Source organism: Perca flavescens, chromosome 6 (genome assembly GCF_004354835.1).
Source record: "Perca flavescens isolate YP-PL-M2 chromosome 6, PFLA_1.0, whole genome shotgun sequence".
Lineage (NCBI taxonomy): Eukaryota > Metazoa > Chordata > Actinopteri > Perciformes > Percidae > Perca > Perca flavescens.
The window spans coordinates 26,044,157-26,060,219 of NC_041336.1; the positions used below are offsets into that span (position 1 = coordinate 26,044,157).

At 38.6% G+C, this 16,063-nt stretch overlaps 1 protein-coding gene across 3 annotated transcripts in view; it reads right to left on the bottom strand.

Moving 5' to 3' along the window:
• The window catches only part of dnah5 (dynein, axonemal, heavy chain 5), a 101,828-nt gene that overhangs the window by 6,221 nt on the left and 79,544 nt on the right, over positions 1–16,063 (bottom strand). For all 3 annotated transcript variants that reach the window (XM_028579917.1, XM_028579918.1, XM_028579919.1), the window contains 10 exons: positions 15,657–15,847; positions 13,197–13,318; positions 10,400–10,549; positions 9,163–9,408; positions 8,669–8,888; positions 6,567–6,772; positions 5,813–6,016; positions 3,471–3,686; positions 1,467–1,679; positions 322–474 (listed from right to left, as the gene is read on the bottom strand). In XM_028579917.1, coding sequence (XP_028435718.1) covers positions 322–474; positions 1,467–1,679; positions 3,471–3,686; positions 5,813–6,016; positions 6,567–6,772; positions 8,669–8,888; positions 9,163–9,408; positions 10,400–10,549; positions 13,197–13,318; positions 15,657–15,847 — 1,921 coding nt within the window. The remainder of the gene's footprint in view (positions 1–321; positions 475–1,466; positions 1,680–3,470; positions 3,687–5,812; positions 6,017–6,566; positions 6,773–8,668; positions 8,889–9,162; positions 9,409–10,399; positions 10,550–13,196; positions 13,319–15,656; positions 15,848–16,063) is intronic.

Here is a 16,063-nt window from a genome sequence, read left to right on the forward strand (position 1 = left end):
TCAATAGAAATCTAGTCAAGTCAATTTATTCATAAAGCCTAATCTAGATACATTTCTGGATTTTAAAACATAATGTATAATAATAATAATATAGATAAATGAACAGTGGCATGACTTTAAATCTGGATTAAGTTTTCAGATTACATCCCTCTGTAGTATTCACTTCCCCCACATATTAATATAAATTGTAATTTATTAGAAAACAAAGGTGCGTGCATGAGTGAGAATGTGGCCGTGTGACTGCTTCTCCTTCAGCGTGCCATCTGTTCTCCTCCCAGCGGTGGCTACGTAGATTAGGTAGCCGTGATGCCGTGTGTGTACCTGTCTCATGGCTGTCAGGAAGCCCTGCGGGTTGAACAAGCCTGTCATCCAGAAGCAGTTGGGCCGCCCTTCAAAGATCCAAGCCTGGAACTGCCGGTTCCGCTCAAGTAACTCTGTGAACCAGAACCCCAGGGTGCTGGAGGCCCATGAAGCCTGAAAAACAAAGACAAATGAATCAAAACATTACAATGAAACACAGAAAACTGTCGTCCAGACGGATCAGAGGAGAAGACAACAGGGAGACATGAAATGGATTGTGAATCACTGTGTGGCCAGAAAAAAAAAGAATTCAGAATGATAGAATGAAAAAATAAAAAGATTAAAATGCAACAAAAGAACAAAACACAGTCAAGTTGAGACAAATGGGCCAATAGCAGATAGTACTGCAGGCAGAAACAAATCTGAATTCAAGCCAGGAAGCCATTCAGTCTAAATTATTCTAATGATGTAATGTTTGTGAGAGCGCAACTTGAATGCCAACAGATTTATTCCTATATAAGATAAGGGAAAAGTCATGCTAAGTCATACTTTCGTTTTCTCTTGCTTTCCTCTCAATATTAAAGTAAGAGTCACTTTCATTAATCAATGAAATAGATGTGTGTGCTGTAGATAGTTTTAAAATAAAATAACTAAAAAAACTAAAACCGGTACAAATAAAAGGTAAGGAGCAGCAGTGTGGGCTAAAGAGAAAGTAGAGGTTGAGTAATGATGACGAGGTACAAATCTGACAAATCTGATGTTCTCAGAAACAAGGAAAGCTTTGATTTACTTTAGGATTACAATAACAGAAATTATACTTTGTACTTGCACAGTAATAAAAAGGAAAAGGGCATTTATATATTTCAGTAGAATTAAAAGATGACTGTTTCTATTTGGATGCCTCATTTGCCGTTTGTGAAGCGGAAAAAGTTAAAAATGGCCAACTAAAAAGCTAACAAAATGACAAAATTGGACAGTGCAGGTGCTACTGGAAGGGCTAGACAGGAAATGAGGAGCGTGATCTGGTTTTCTTGTGATGGCAAAAGAATGTTAAGTCTACAAAAGAATTGCAAATGTATCCAGTGTGAGAAAAAGAGAATTGTTATCAGGTTCAGGGCACAGTAGGTTCGCAAATGTATAATTCAAGGCAATTCTCTCAAACAAACCTTTTTCCAGCGGGAAGGAATGCGTGCATCGTACATGCAATCCAGGGCGTCCCGCAGATTCTCGCTCATGATGATGGTTCCATCGATGGCCAACTTGAGGTCTGTCAGGGTGTTTCGGACCAGAACTATCACCCTCTGCATTCGATCGATCTCCTGACGCAGGAAGATGTTCATTGGCTGGAATGGACCCATCTTCTGGAGGCGCTCTCTCACCTGGTTATGTTTAAATTAAAGTGACTATATGTAACTTTTTCATTTTTATGAAGTGCTGTTATTTTTCATACAATGATCTTAAATGACCTGTAACAGCAAATAAATAACAGTGAAAAGAACGCCATTTTTATATAGTTTTTTTTAGTAAGACCTCTGCCCTGCACAGTCACAGAATGATTTGTGGCAGGTAGACGGTGCTACAGTAACACATTCTGATGGGTCACAGATTTCTTTGTAACACCGGAAAGCCTGTGTAGGCATATCCAGCCTTTTGAGCCAGGTAATAGGAAACAGGAGATTTCTTTATATAGTCCTAATTGTATTTTAATGTTATTTTACTTAAGTTATCTGCTGTAGTTATGGCTAATACTGGGGCAGGACCATCACAGAAAAGAAGGAAAATTAACAAAGAAAGGGAAAGTGAAAGACAAAAAAATATGTAATATGTCTATTTAATTTATAAAATAACTTTACAATGCGTGAAGTGGTTGTATGTCAGTAGCCGACATTAAATTATGTCCCCCTTGCATTTAGTGCAGACGTTTTATTCCCTTTACTCCGTGTTGGCTTACTTTTTTCTTTCCCCTTGTCCCACTGTAATGTTACTTGTGTAAAGTGTCCGTGGGTTTCATTAAAAGCGCAATATAAATCTAAGTTATTATTACGGTGGTTGCTACAGCAATCTCTTAATGCTATGGCTCGTGACACAGACAGTGATAGCCGGTTTAGCTCATGATACATCCAAAGTAGGCTATGTTACCGTATGCAACACTTGAAATGCAACAATGCATCTGTAACTTATTCTTTTATTGTAATGAATGATTTTCTGTCAGAGCAAAACATTCAGCGCTAACTCTGTAATACAGCACCGTAAAGAAAAGACCTTTGCAACAGCAGGTGTGGTAAAAACACTACCATGTTTGTCCAAAGCCGCTGCTTGAATCAACACAAACTGAAAGTTACATATAGCCCCTTAAAAAAGAAGATGGAACTCAAATGAATCTCCTTAAGGTTGTATAGAATGCATGGAGTGAAAATGCATGATCACACGCAGGCTTTGCTATATCGATACAAACAAAACTCACAATGCTCACAAGCTGAAAATGTCCCTGGACTCACTACTATTCTGTTTACCCCCACTCTACAAACAAGCTTCTTAAAATAAAAGTTAAATGTTGCATACGCTTTTCTCCTTATCTGCATAATACAAACTGTTGACATGCTTCAGGTGCAAACTGAGCAAAGGAGGTTTCTATAGTCACTACATTTGTAAGGAACGGAAAGGAACAGGAACGATGGATTATATTAATTAATATCTTTAAAAATGCATACCATGATAGATTTGTCTTATTTTTACGTTTACATTTATGCATTTCACGCCATTCGTTTGGGCATTTTAAAATAATTTAGTTGGGGCTTTAAACAGAGAGACAGCCGGCAGATAGATAGAAGCGAAAGGGGTGGACACGCGGTGTGGCATGCAGGGACAGGTTTTCCATGACGGGCTTTGCATCTCACCTTAGAAAAGTCAATCTTACCTCATCTTCTCTTAATTGACTAAAGGAGAGAAAACCCCAAATAAAACAAAGCGTGCAAAATTCAGCTATTTCTAGTCTTCTTTTCTTTCTGTCTATCACGGTCTCAAACACAACCTTCCATCACCGCACCAACACACATCCCACCTCTCTGACAGTAACACACCAATGTTACTTCACTCACCTCAAATACTCACCACAGGCTGTTCATGGTGCACTCATGCACCCACACATCAGTACATTCACACAGGCTTACTTCAAAAGGTACGTAGTCAGGAGGCAGTTTCTCCAGCATGTCGTCAGCCAGCCTGGACACCACAGCCTCTCTGGTTTCCCCTCTGCCTGATGAGCTATCTTTAGGTTGAATACTGAGGATGGTGTCCAGTACATCCTTGGCCAGCTTGCTCTGGTAGGTTATGTCTGCGTTCGGGTGAAGGCCGAACACCTCTGGAGTGTCATATGCTGGCAGGCACTGGAAAAGAGAAACCACAACTCTTATTGAACTAGAGGTCACATCGGCTCTCAGAGAATTAGTGAAAATATTTTCAGAAAGAAATAGCCGAGATGCATTCTCTTTACTCTCACAAGTGCTGTGAGGGTACCCTAGTGCCCCCACGGAGCAGATATCACCTTCCACTGAAACTTATGGGTGAAACAGTCTCCGACAATGTGAATAGATTTTTATATGCTGCTTTTTTCTTGTTCTTATTGAGAACACAGGCATCTTATTGAGGATTGGTTACCTCTTTTTTTTAACTTGGTTTAAAAAACAAGAATTCCCTCTGCACTGCAGTTTTGGTCACTGTTATTTTACTGCTAACAAACACTTAAATGATAATTAATAATGTTTACTAAAGCAGGAAACAACTTGACAATAAGTGTTTCCCTACTGAGGAGAGAAGTTCAGTGACTCTGTAGCAGTTAATACCAATTTCCAGCCGGTCTCATAGGATACATAATTTAACAAGGTGGAAGTATATCATAGTTCATTATTTCTTGACAAGGTCAGGTCGCTTAAAGAAATCCACAGAAGAAACATAAAAACAAAGCAAACTGGCTCACCAATATGGTTTATTTATACTGCTGACCTAATGAGGGTTTTACAGCTGTCACTGAGGACATTTTAATTGGGGTCAAATCTAAGTCTGGTAAAACCAGGGCCAAAGTTTCTTTAGGATATTTGAATTTTAAAAGTGACTCAAGAAGTGAGCTGATGTCAAAGCAAAGGCAGGGTTGCTTTAATTGGTTTAAAGACATCTTGCAGTAATGTCTCTCTCAATGACGACAGGAAAATGAACCATCTGATACTGCAGTGTGACTAATGAGATTCCTTAAAACTGCAAACAAACTTTGTACTTTGTAATGGCTGCACAAAGCTTCATTATGAGCAACAATGTCATGTAAACAAAGCCACTCAAAACCAAAGACAGATCCAATATTTTGTAAGCTTTGTTTAATTTTAGGAAAACCTCTATATGGCTCTCTTTCAAGAATGGTGTAATGGCGTGAAACTGCAATTAGCACACAGTAAGAGTATCATCCGTGCATGTTAGCACATTTTCACAAAGACAGTTTCTCCTTGGAACAGCTCAGAGTTTGCACTGAGGAAATAAAGATCCTTGTGATGTATGTCATCATCAGCTAGTCTATCTTTCAAACATCCATCACACTGTGCAATCAAATACAGTCAAACCACAGAAGAGAGTCTGGCTAATACACAGAGAACAATGGGAGGTGATGAAGAGAGATTCCCTGGGTGGTGTAAAGAAAAGCCTTTGTCCCTCGCTGTGGTAATTTATTTTCTCTCAAGGAATTTTAGCTTAGTTCCTGTCTGTCTGAATTTAATTTAAATATACAAAAGTGTGGACACACACAAGAACACTCTGTTTTGTATTGTGTCTATACAGATACGCTCTAAATGTGTGTACACTGTATGTTTGTTTTTGAATTTTGTGCCTGTGTGCATTTAAAAGTGTGAGTGTGTGTGTTCTCCAAAGGCTGTGTTTGTTATTCTCTATTTGAGAGGTGGTGCAGAGGAATAAGCTTGCTGAGCCTTGCAGCCCTGAACATCCATCATAATGAAACTAGCTTTAATGAAACTAGCCCAGGAACTGCCCCCAGACATACATACACAGTGCACACACACAGCGCGCTCTCACACACACACACACACACACACACACACCAGTTAAGCACACAAGCACATAAATAAATCATACATAATCTGTAATTAAATGAGCATGCTTGCATTTGATCTAAACATCCCACATGGCAGCCTGTATCTGGATGTGACAAGAGTGCATGTTGCTCTTTTCACTGTTTATGATAAAACTAAAAGCTGATAGCATAGAAAAAAACTCAAACGGCAACATGACACATGCAGAATTTTTAACAAAAAGGTAGCAAGATAGGGTACGAATGTGCAAACATACATGAAATCCTCAAGACAACGTCCCTTATCAGAAACTGGCAGTGACATTTTACAGCAACGTGTCCAGTCATACAGATGCCTTTAAGTTTTTTTTCTATTATTTGTAGAATCCAGATACAGTGGTAAAGTGTGAACAGTTAACCATCCTCCATCTCAGTGTGCCTCACCTGAATGTATGTCAGATACTGGTCAACGCTGGAGCATTTCGGGATGCTGTAGCCTCTGTAGAAGTAGAAGGCAGGGCCAAACATGTCCTCACTGAACCACACCTTGGCAAAGGTGTTGAGGAGGCGCTTGTCATAGTCATCAGTCACACGGCCACCATATTGAATCTCTCCGATCATGTACCGCACTGTGGTCCATGAAACACCCTGAAGAGGTTTTAAAAAGTGAATATAAGATGACAGCAAATACAATTCATGAAATGGTTACAGTTGTTGAAGAGGCAAAAAGAGTTGATAAATGTGTAATTTGATTTGTGCAGTGTATTGTGAGGAGACTGGAAATACCATGGAGAAGGTCATGTTATGCACAGCTTTAACAGTGTGGTTATTATTTCTGTTTTGCATGTTCATGAAAGTTGGATGTGACACTTTTCTGCTAATAAAACATTTCTGACTCTTTAGAGAAGAGTTTACTTTTTTGAATGACAGAACCTGTAAAGATAAGGGTAAGGCTATTCACTACAGCTGTAGAAAGGGGCAAAGAGCAACATTTTCCATTTGACAGTTTTGAAACAAATACAATTACTTTACAAGCTTCTCAAATACACAGCATTTTAAACCATCATCGATCTGAAAGTTTGCACTCAGAACGATTTGTACGGAATCTTACTGTTGTTGGTAGCTGTTAAATATGTGTTTGTTCATGTAGAGGTGTACGCTGTAGTTTGCTTAGCACTTGAGGAGAGTCATCTCCTACCTTTTTTATATCTATGTCATCAAGGTGGTTTTGAACAAACTGGACTGTGGCATTGAAGTCAGCCTGGTTGAACTCGTAGGGGATGTTCCATCCCAGAGGCCCATACTTCCTCCTCTCCTGTACTGTGCTGTGGAGAAATGCCACTCCATACAGCATTGGCTTCCACTGCACCATGTTACTGACATCCAGAAGGTCCTGGTTTATACCTGGTGAGGAATATATGGATGAACACATGAGCAGCCCTCTTCAACAGGAGAGCGAAAGCAACACTTAATGATTGTGGTTCTATCAGCTTTTGAGATCAACATTTGGATCTACAATCAAAAGCCTTCCAGCTATGGAAAGTTTGTTACAGTACTTCTACTATAGCAGACTTGGAAGGCATCAATACATTAGGAACAAAAACTGGTGCAGATTCCTCTGAAAAATAGCTTTAAACTGATGATGTTTGTTCTGAAGGAACACGTTATTTACATCAGGGGTCTTCAACGTCTCACGTTTTTTAAGCCAAGGACCCCTTAACTGAGAGAGACGGATCATGGGCCCCTTACAACAGATATTGTATAAAATTACGTTGCATATTAAACTGGGCCTACAATAATGTGTGGGTGGCCTAAAGCCTTCTTTTATACCCTTTTAGTACATAGAATACTATGCTTATAAAATATTAATTGTTGGCATGATTTTATAAATCATGTTTTAATGTTAAGGATACATATGGCACAGTGAATCCTTAGGATTAACTATCTGCAGATGGCTACCTTAGAGAGTACCTATAGGCCAGTAAGCCTATCATCAATAGGGTTTTTTTCCACAAATAGGCCAATTTATTGCTAATAATATGTTGGATTCATGTTGACATTTACATTTTTTACTTAACATTATGCAAATTATTATACATTATACCATAATTTGGCAGGCCCCCCTGCAGTAACTCTGAGGACCCCCTAGCAGTCCCGGACCCCCTGTTGAAGATCTCTGATTTACATATTTGCATACATATTTGTGAATCACTTTTATCAAATTGGTTTAATCATTTTAAGATGGAACAACTTCCAAAACTTCATATAAGACATATTTACTGTATTGTAGGCACACTTTTATCTTAGCATAATGCAAGTTGCCTATTCTCTGTTTGGGAAATCTGACCGTCTCAAAGGGCTTTCCAGAGCTCTAATAAGGTTTGGGAAATCTTGCCATCCTCAGGAGGATAACCGTGTGAAGAAGTAATTTATAACTCCAGCTGAAAAACGGCAGCTGAATCCCCACGTTTAATCTACAAAATAATTAATAGAAAATACCAGCAGCAATTATCATTTAAATGTTCTCCTAAATCCAGGTGATTTAGCCTTACATCATTTGGGAGTTGTAACATGTAAAGTTTTGAAGGAATATAGGGAAAATCTGCACGCCCTAAAATTGTTTTTAAAAATTCTAAATACACTTTCCACAACAAGTACGATTTCTCCTAATTTAATGAAGAAATGCAAGTTTTAAGTGCAGTTACATATTACTTTTCCATATGAGCCAGGCACATAGCTAGTTTATATATATTAAATATTGTCCTTTTATCCTCTTTAAATAAAAACATAAACCACGTGTTTCAGTTCGTATAAAAAAAAAAAATCACAAACTTTACAGGCTTTTAGTACTTGGGTGTAAAACGCATGAATTAGGCAGCAGCAGCAGCATAAAAATGTATTTAATTGATTATGTGACTTATTGAAGGTCATAAGGAGTGTGTGTATGTGTGCACATCCACACATGTACACATCAAGAATAATAAGACACACTCTTCTAAATTCTCATTATTGTGTTACTTCCTCTATCTCACTCACACAGACACACACGTCTGATCCCCCTGTAATGATAAACTAAGGATCAATATTTTGACATTTTACTTTATTTCCACCATATTTATGCCTAACAAAATGTTCAGGCTGGACCACTGTATTGATTCAGGGCTGAATGTGTGCATCTACGTATATTCTTAATACAGCCTCAACACTCTCACCTTGCTCAGTAAAATAATAGATTAAGAATTCTGGACCTCTGATGAATTATGTTTTTCTTTAAGCTGAACTAAACCAAACTGGCCCCACCTCCATAGGTCCTCTTAAGCCCCGCCTTGAGGCCCTGTGGTGGTTCATTGGTGAACTTGATTGACATCTGCAGAAGGGTGATGGGGAAGTGTCTGTGGACCTCTGTGGTCATCCAAAGACGGAAGCTGTCGTGGACAAAGTCTGTCTCTGTCACCGTGTCCATTAGCTCGTCCATGAAGTCCAGACCCAGGTGGCAGTTCTGGAGTAAGGCCCAGCCACCCTGAGGACAAATAATGAGAGTAATGGTTATCATCTATATCAAGGACTGCAAAGTGATGATGTAGTCGAGATAAAAAATATATATATATATAAAAGGTCTTTTTGAACTAACTCTGAAAAAGGTTGGTCTGTCTGTAAGGAATCAAAGAGCTTAAAGACATTTAAGAAACACATTTTTTAGAGACAGAGCACCTTGCTGTCTAGTCAGAAACAACTGTTCTACTGCTACATCGAGTGATGCAAAAATAGCAGTAAAGCTCACACCACTGACTTACATTAGCCATGGTCTGCTGTAGAAGCTTGCGGGCATGGACTTCTTGTCCTTGTCCCATGGAGACATATCGGGTCTCAATCTTTAGCCTCTTCCCCAGTGCAATGATGGAGTCGGTTGGATCCGAGCCCATTGACAGGAAGCAGATGAGAGGTGTTCTCGGGTCTGATTCCTCCCACGTCTTCTCCAAGTCAAGAATCACCCCTTCAGTGTACTTCTCCCCCATTGCGTCCATTATGTATTTTCGGGCCTAGAGGAGAAAGGGAAAGTAACGAGGCAAAGAAGAAAGACATGTTAAAACTGAGTAACTAATTCAAAGGATTTTTTTTTTTTTTTTTTACTGGCTTACTCTTTTTAGTAAACAGTAAAGGTTGCTGCTGGAGGTCAAACAAGGATAACTGCTGGACTGTTTGTGAGTGCAACTAAATAAATTCCACTCCAGGCTTGTTTGCAGTGGACCAAAAAACTACCCATCAGTGAGAAGTGAATTTCCATTAGCCATTGTAGATATGCAGGCTCAGTGAGCAGAGAGAGAGAGAGAGAGAGAGAGAGCGAGCTGTTACACTAAATGTATTCCACTTCTCCCTTCAAGGATAAACTTTGCCAAGGGAGACGTTACTGTAGATTAAGAGATTTTTAGACTCTTACTCTTACTGACCCCAGTCTAATTAATACAACAAGTAAACCAGCATCTATTTCCCTGTCTTGACCCATCAATTGATTAAGAATATGCTGCTTTAGGCAAGGCAATTATTTTATATTTTATACATGAGGCAGACTCAATCTGCTTCACAATAAAAAGGTCATACAATAAAACAGGATTTAACAGAATGTATAAAAACATTTAAATGAGTTTAGCAGAAAAGCAAAGTTCAACACAAACATTTTAAGCTACTCTGTTGTATTTGTTTCAAGGTAATTTATTAATTTGAACCTAAGCTACAGTATGACTGCATCTTACTGTTGCAAATTCATGATGTGAATTAAAAACTGTGGGAGTTACTGTTCACTATGAAAAGTGAAAGTAAATGTATTAGGATGAAGCGGAGAGATTTTTTTTTAGGCCACCAGATCCTCGTATTATTTAACCAACTACGCACATGCGCCCTCAGAAACCAGCTAAATGGATCCTTGACATGCCCTGGCTCAACCTTGTAGAGCTGAGCAAACTGTGGCAGTTCTCTGATATACTGGATCAGGTACAACACACACACACACACACACACACACACTTTTCTTACCTGTGCGATAGTCCTGTCTGGACACCAGCAGCGTATCAGGAGCAGGCGTCTAAAACAGTCGAGAGCCTGATCGTATGAGTTTGGGACCACCTCCTCCTCTGGGGCCTCCTTATCAAACCATGACTTCCACTGTTTCTCGTTACGACTTATCTGAAAGAAATGTAATGTTGAAGGAAATTGCTTCCCACTACATCAAATCTGGACAATCAATACATACTACAGGCAAACATATGTAGACACACACACCTTGATGATTAAAAACAGCACCACAATTAAATCTATCACTAGCAAAAAGAAGAAAACTAAGATCAAAAGTATCCTACATTTTTATTTAATATTGAAATTCACTGTGCACTCTCCTAGATGCACACCACAAATTGTCCAAATTGTCCTAATGTGCTTAATGATAATGATGAACACGTGACTGTCTGCACTTTTCTGTACCTTTACATCATGTTTGGATACTGATTGTAACTATTTTTGTCCCTTCTTCAAAACTTACACAAGGAAATACAGGCTGCAAAACATTAAGTTCAAGCCAAAACCAACAAAACTTTAACACATAACCAGAACTACAGTACCATATTGAATATGTCCTTTATGGAAATGCACTGACATACATTATATGTCTTAAATATGGAAAATGCTCCTAATCATTTCACAACAAACTGATTAAAAACCAGAGATCCTTGAACGCAGCTTCCATTGAATCTACATAAACTGCATGTTCTTTCAAAAAGAGATAATGCTTGATAGCACCACATATGCATATATCCTGTGACATCACATAGCCTGCTAATCACTGTGTTTACATGCACACAGGACACCAGTTTACTGGGACAAATAAGGTTAAAGCAGGAAATCAGGGATGGCGTTTACAGTGTATGGACCACAATAACCTGGTAACTAACCGCTATTGAAATGCAGCTGGTCAGTAATCAGATTTACCCTTGTACAACTTTTTTTTAACCCTGACGTGTGATTTGTGATGCAGCTTAACAACCTGAAGTGTTTTGCATTTGGACAAAAAGGAAAAGACTTATAGGGAAAAAGCACACATGGTTTTGTTCATCTGTTTGGATTTTTACAAATCTAATGTTCAGCTGTGAAACCTTACATATTCACTTTGGCTTCTGTTTAAGTAAGTTAGTAGCCATTTTGGATTTAAGGACAAACTGCTACAAATACCGGTTTCCTTTCAATAATCCACTGATGTCACAGCTAAACGTGCCCTGTTTTAAGTCTCCTTCATGAATATGAGCATATTTAAAACCTTGTTAGAAACCTAGTATAATCAGATGCATGGACAATAAATCAGCTTTCTCCAACAGAAATAAAGCTGTGTTAACCAGGTCCTAGTAGAAAGCTGACAGTTTAGGTAAATTTACATCATCATCTGCATCATGTTCAAGGGGACATTAGAACTACTTTACTTAAGGTTAAAGTTATATTATAAAAGATGTTAAATGGCTCTATGGGTCATTATGAAATGGAGTGCATCTTATTTAATGAGCATTTATTTGGGAAAGTGAAGCAATCACCTGCTTTACATTCATATAGTGTAACACATTTTAGAGCAGTCGTTTTACTAATAAGGTAACGTCGGCGGTTCGATCCCTGGCCCCTGCAGTCTACATGTGAAAGTGTGCCTGGGCAAGATACTGAACCCCAAATTGCTCCCGTTGTGTGTGAATGTGCGTGAATGTTCTGTATCTGATGAGCAGGTGGCACCTTGTATGGCAGCCTCGGCCACCAGTGTATGAATGTGTTTGTGAATGGGGTGAATGGTGCCTGTAGTGTATAAAGTGCTTTGAGTGGTTGCTAAGAGTAGAAAAGCGCTATGTAAATGCAGTCCATTTACCATTCACAACTGAGAGCTGATTGTCTTTGTCTATTAGCCACTGAGCAGCTCCACTTTATTTAAAGGCTTCAGTGAAGAGCACATTAACAGTAGTTGTTGATAGAGGAGAGTGTCCCACACAAATATCTAAGCCAAATGAACTTCTTGAACAACAATGCTAAAATGGTTGCTTGAATATGATGTTTGTGCATTTTATGTGTGAAATAAGGTGAATCTGCGTGATTGGAATTACAGTTTTGTTTGTAGTGTGAAGACAGAGTCAGAAGGGCTCAGGTTTTGTCTGTCTATTCTGGGTGGACCGACATCATAATCCTGTCCTCGCCTTGTTCTTGTGGGAAAACCGATTTCATTAAACAGAACTGTTAATCCACCTCTCCCTGTTCTTCATCCACATACAAACTCATGTGTATTTGTCCATGTGAAGGAATACAAAGGTGCACACACATACACATTGGTATGTGTGCGCATATGCTCAGCCAAAGGAAATTGACTGGAAGTTTCTCCAAACTAAGCTCATTTAACAGAGCACTGAGCTTTTACCTCCATGGGAGTCACCAGGCTGTCAGTCACCCATTAGAGTGTGTGTATTTGTGTGCAGGTGACAGTCCATTGTGATGTTTGTGTGTGTGTGTGTGTGTGTGTGTGTGTGTGTGTGTGTATAAAAGAGAGAGATGAAGCGAGACATGATGAGACTGATATTGACATGCTCACTAGTGCAAAGCAGAGCTGTGAAAAAAACATTTCATAAGCACCTAGAGACCACTGCTGAATCTATGGTAGTGAGGAACAGATGGCAGATGAGTGTTATCTGCACACTTAATAGATAAAAGTCCTTGTGGGTAAAAACTCTCTCAGCTAAAGAAAGGTATCATACACCTTGTGTGTGTGTGTGTGTGTGTGTGTGTGTGTGTGTGTGTGTGTGTGTGTGTGTTGTACCTGATCCAGTATATCAGAGAACTGCCACAGTTTGCTCAGCTCTACAAGGTTGAGCCAGGTCATGTCAAGGATCCATTTAGCTGGTTTCTGAGGGCAGGCCTTTAGGTCCAGAGATGCTCCTCCTGGATCACACACACACACACACACACACACACACACACACACACACACACACACACACACACACACACACACACACACACACACACACACACACACACACACACACACACACACACACACACACACACAAAGAGAACCCTTAATGTATTAAATACAAAAATACAGAATAATTGATGGTTTAAATTCATGCAAACGCAAAAACACAACCTTGAAAAATATACACAAAAGTCATAGTGAGTCAATGTTTAGCAGGTCGGAGCTGACAGATGGTGAAACTGCATGCATGTAGCAGGCTGTCTGTTCTGGCTTTGCCAGTTGCTATAGCTGGCTGTTATCCCTGCGGAGAGGAGCACTCCATATTTCTGATTCAGTGAACTGCTACAATACAATACCAATATGTTTGAAATGTGTGTGAACCTTGAGATGAGATTTAAAAAAATATATATCTATGGAAAATGTAAATAATGAATTAGGAATAAAAAAAGCAAACAGAAAATAGATGGCAATTCCAGTCTGATGTTAAGGGCCTGGAGGCGGTTTTGAGGTGAATCATAGCTTTACAAAAAACACTTGTAGCTTCTTTTGTCTGTATGTTGAGAGTTGAAGGCAGTCTCAGTGGAGACAGGTATCTGGTATGCCAGTGTATGCACTGACTTGACTTTCTTTGGCTCAAATCACATCCAATACATATGGTAGGTACTGACACAACGAATCATGTCTGTTATGAGCCATAACAGACTGGTGAAGGAAACATGCGTGAAGGTTCAGAGACTAAGAAACCTTTTCTTCCTGGAAACTTTTACTTTTCCAAATAGTACTGCTGGCTTTACAGCAGCCCAACTCTAAATACTACTGAAATAAAGAGTACTTGATTTTGTTTCAGCATCTGATGCTTCCTAAAATTCAGAAATTTCTTCACAGCTCACCACTTCACACAATTGCAATTGGGGAAAATTTCAGGATTTGAGGGAACTATTTGTCTTGATAACAAAATCGGGGACTTTAACCCTAACCCAAGTTTCAGTTATTTTTACATGCTGATTAGTATCTCACGAGTGTTTCCACATCGGACACACTGTAATAATACTGTTGAGTACTTCAGAAGTTAGCTAAATACCTTTCCTTTGTAATGCAAGAAAATGTCAAATCCATATTATAATTTTCACACATTTTATATTGTTTTCTAGGTTTGACTTTCTGACAGCATATTTTATGAATGCAATAAAGCTTCCAACATTAGAGCTTCCTGCACATGCAAGCCTCCAACTAGCAAACTTAAGAATCAATCCACTACATGAACTATCAGTAATGTACAAGGTTTATTGTTATCTCATGCATGACTTAATGCATTAATTAAGGTATTTCAATCATCATGATTTCTGATTTATTAATGATGTTCATATGTCTTCTTCATAAGTAAATCTGTAGTTAAAGTGACAGGCTAAAGAAACTGAACTGTAGTGTTGTAATCATGATTAACTAAACATTACATCTTCATTACTTCACCATGTTTGTGGGCCTTCAAATAAAGTGCAGACCTGGTCCATCTTTAACATTGATACATAAGATATGATTAATGGTGGCATATAAAGCAATCATCTTTCTGACCCCTCAAATAAAAAATAATTGCCAAGACATATCTGGTCTTCAGACAGTAAAAAAAGTAAAATTCATAAATAACCTACTTTGGTGAGAATTGTTCTAGGACATTACTGTTTAAGTGCCTTATATTGTTGTGAATAAAGCAACTACAAAATGGCATCTGCAGTATACTGTATTTTGTGTCAAAGTTGTGACCTCAGTATCATTTTGCCAACCTACTCCTTTAATTCTTAATACATTTAATTTTATGCCAACATTAATCATATCTTATTCATCAATACTAAAGATGGACCAGGTACATTTGGGGAACTAGAATTTTAGGGAGGAAGCCTGGCCAGCAGGTTCATGTAAACTGGCCCACAAACATGATGAAGTAATGAAGAAGTAATGTTTAGTTAACCATGATTACAACACTACACTTCTTCAGAATATATGTACACTGCTGTGACTGGTCAGTTTTTTAAAGAAGACATGAACATCATTAATAAATCAAAAATCATGATGATTCAAATACCTTAATTGATGGATCAATTAACGTATTGTTCCTGCATTAAGTAATCTGTGTACATTACTGATAGTTCATGAAGTACTACGTGATTGAATTCATGCTTTTTCATGCATGAAGTCATGCATGAATTCATGATAATACATGTACCATTATTATAATGTTACCTAAATGAGAAAACAGAACTCTTAAGAAAGAATATTTGCACATTGTTCACATTTTAATCTTACCTTTAATGAGTGTGAGAAACTCCTCATGTTTGACCCTGTTGCTCTGCATGTCGATCTTCAGCGTCAACAGCAAAGTGAAGAGGAACTTGTGCTCCTCGTACAGGCCCCGTGCTGCGTACTTACACACCTCAAAGGTCATAAACTCTATGATGTTGGCGATGCGTTTGCTGGTGATAGGGCTTTTGGAGGACCTGTTTAAGTAGGATTTCATAGCAGATATCATATAAAGTTTCATCAAATGTGCAGCTTATTAGCCCCTTAGAGCTCCCGATATAATGTCACATAGTTTAAATTGAATACTGTCATAGTCAGAGTGGTAAATACTAATGATCAGACCGGTTAACCTAATGGTTAATGCCTAATGTTTATTGACTTCAGGCTCAGGGTGTCTGTGGCGCTTGGTAACA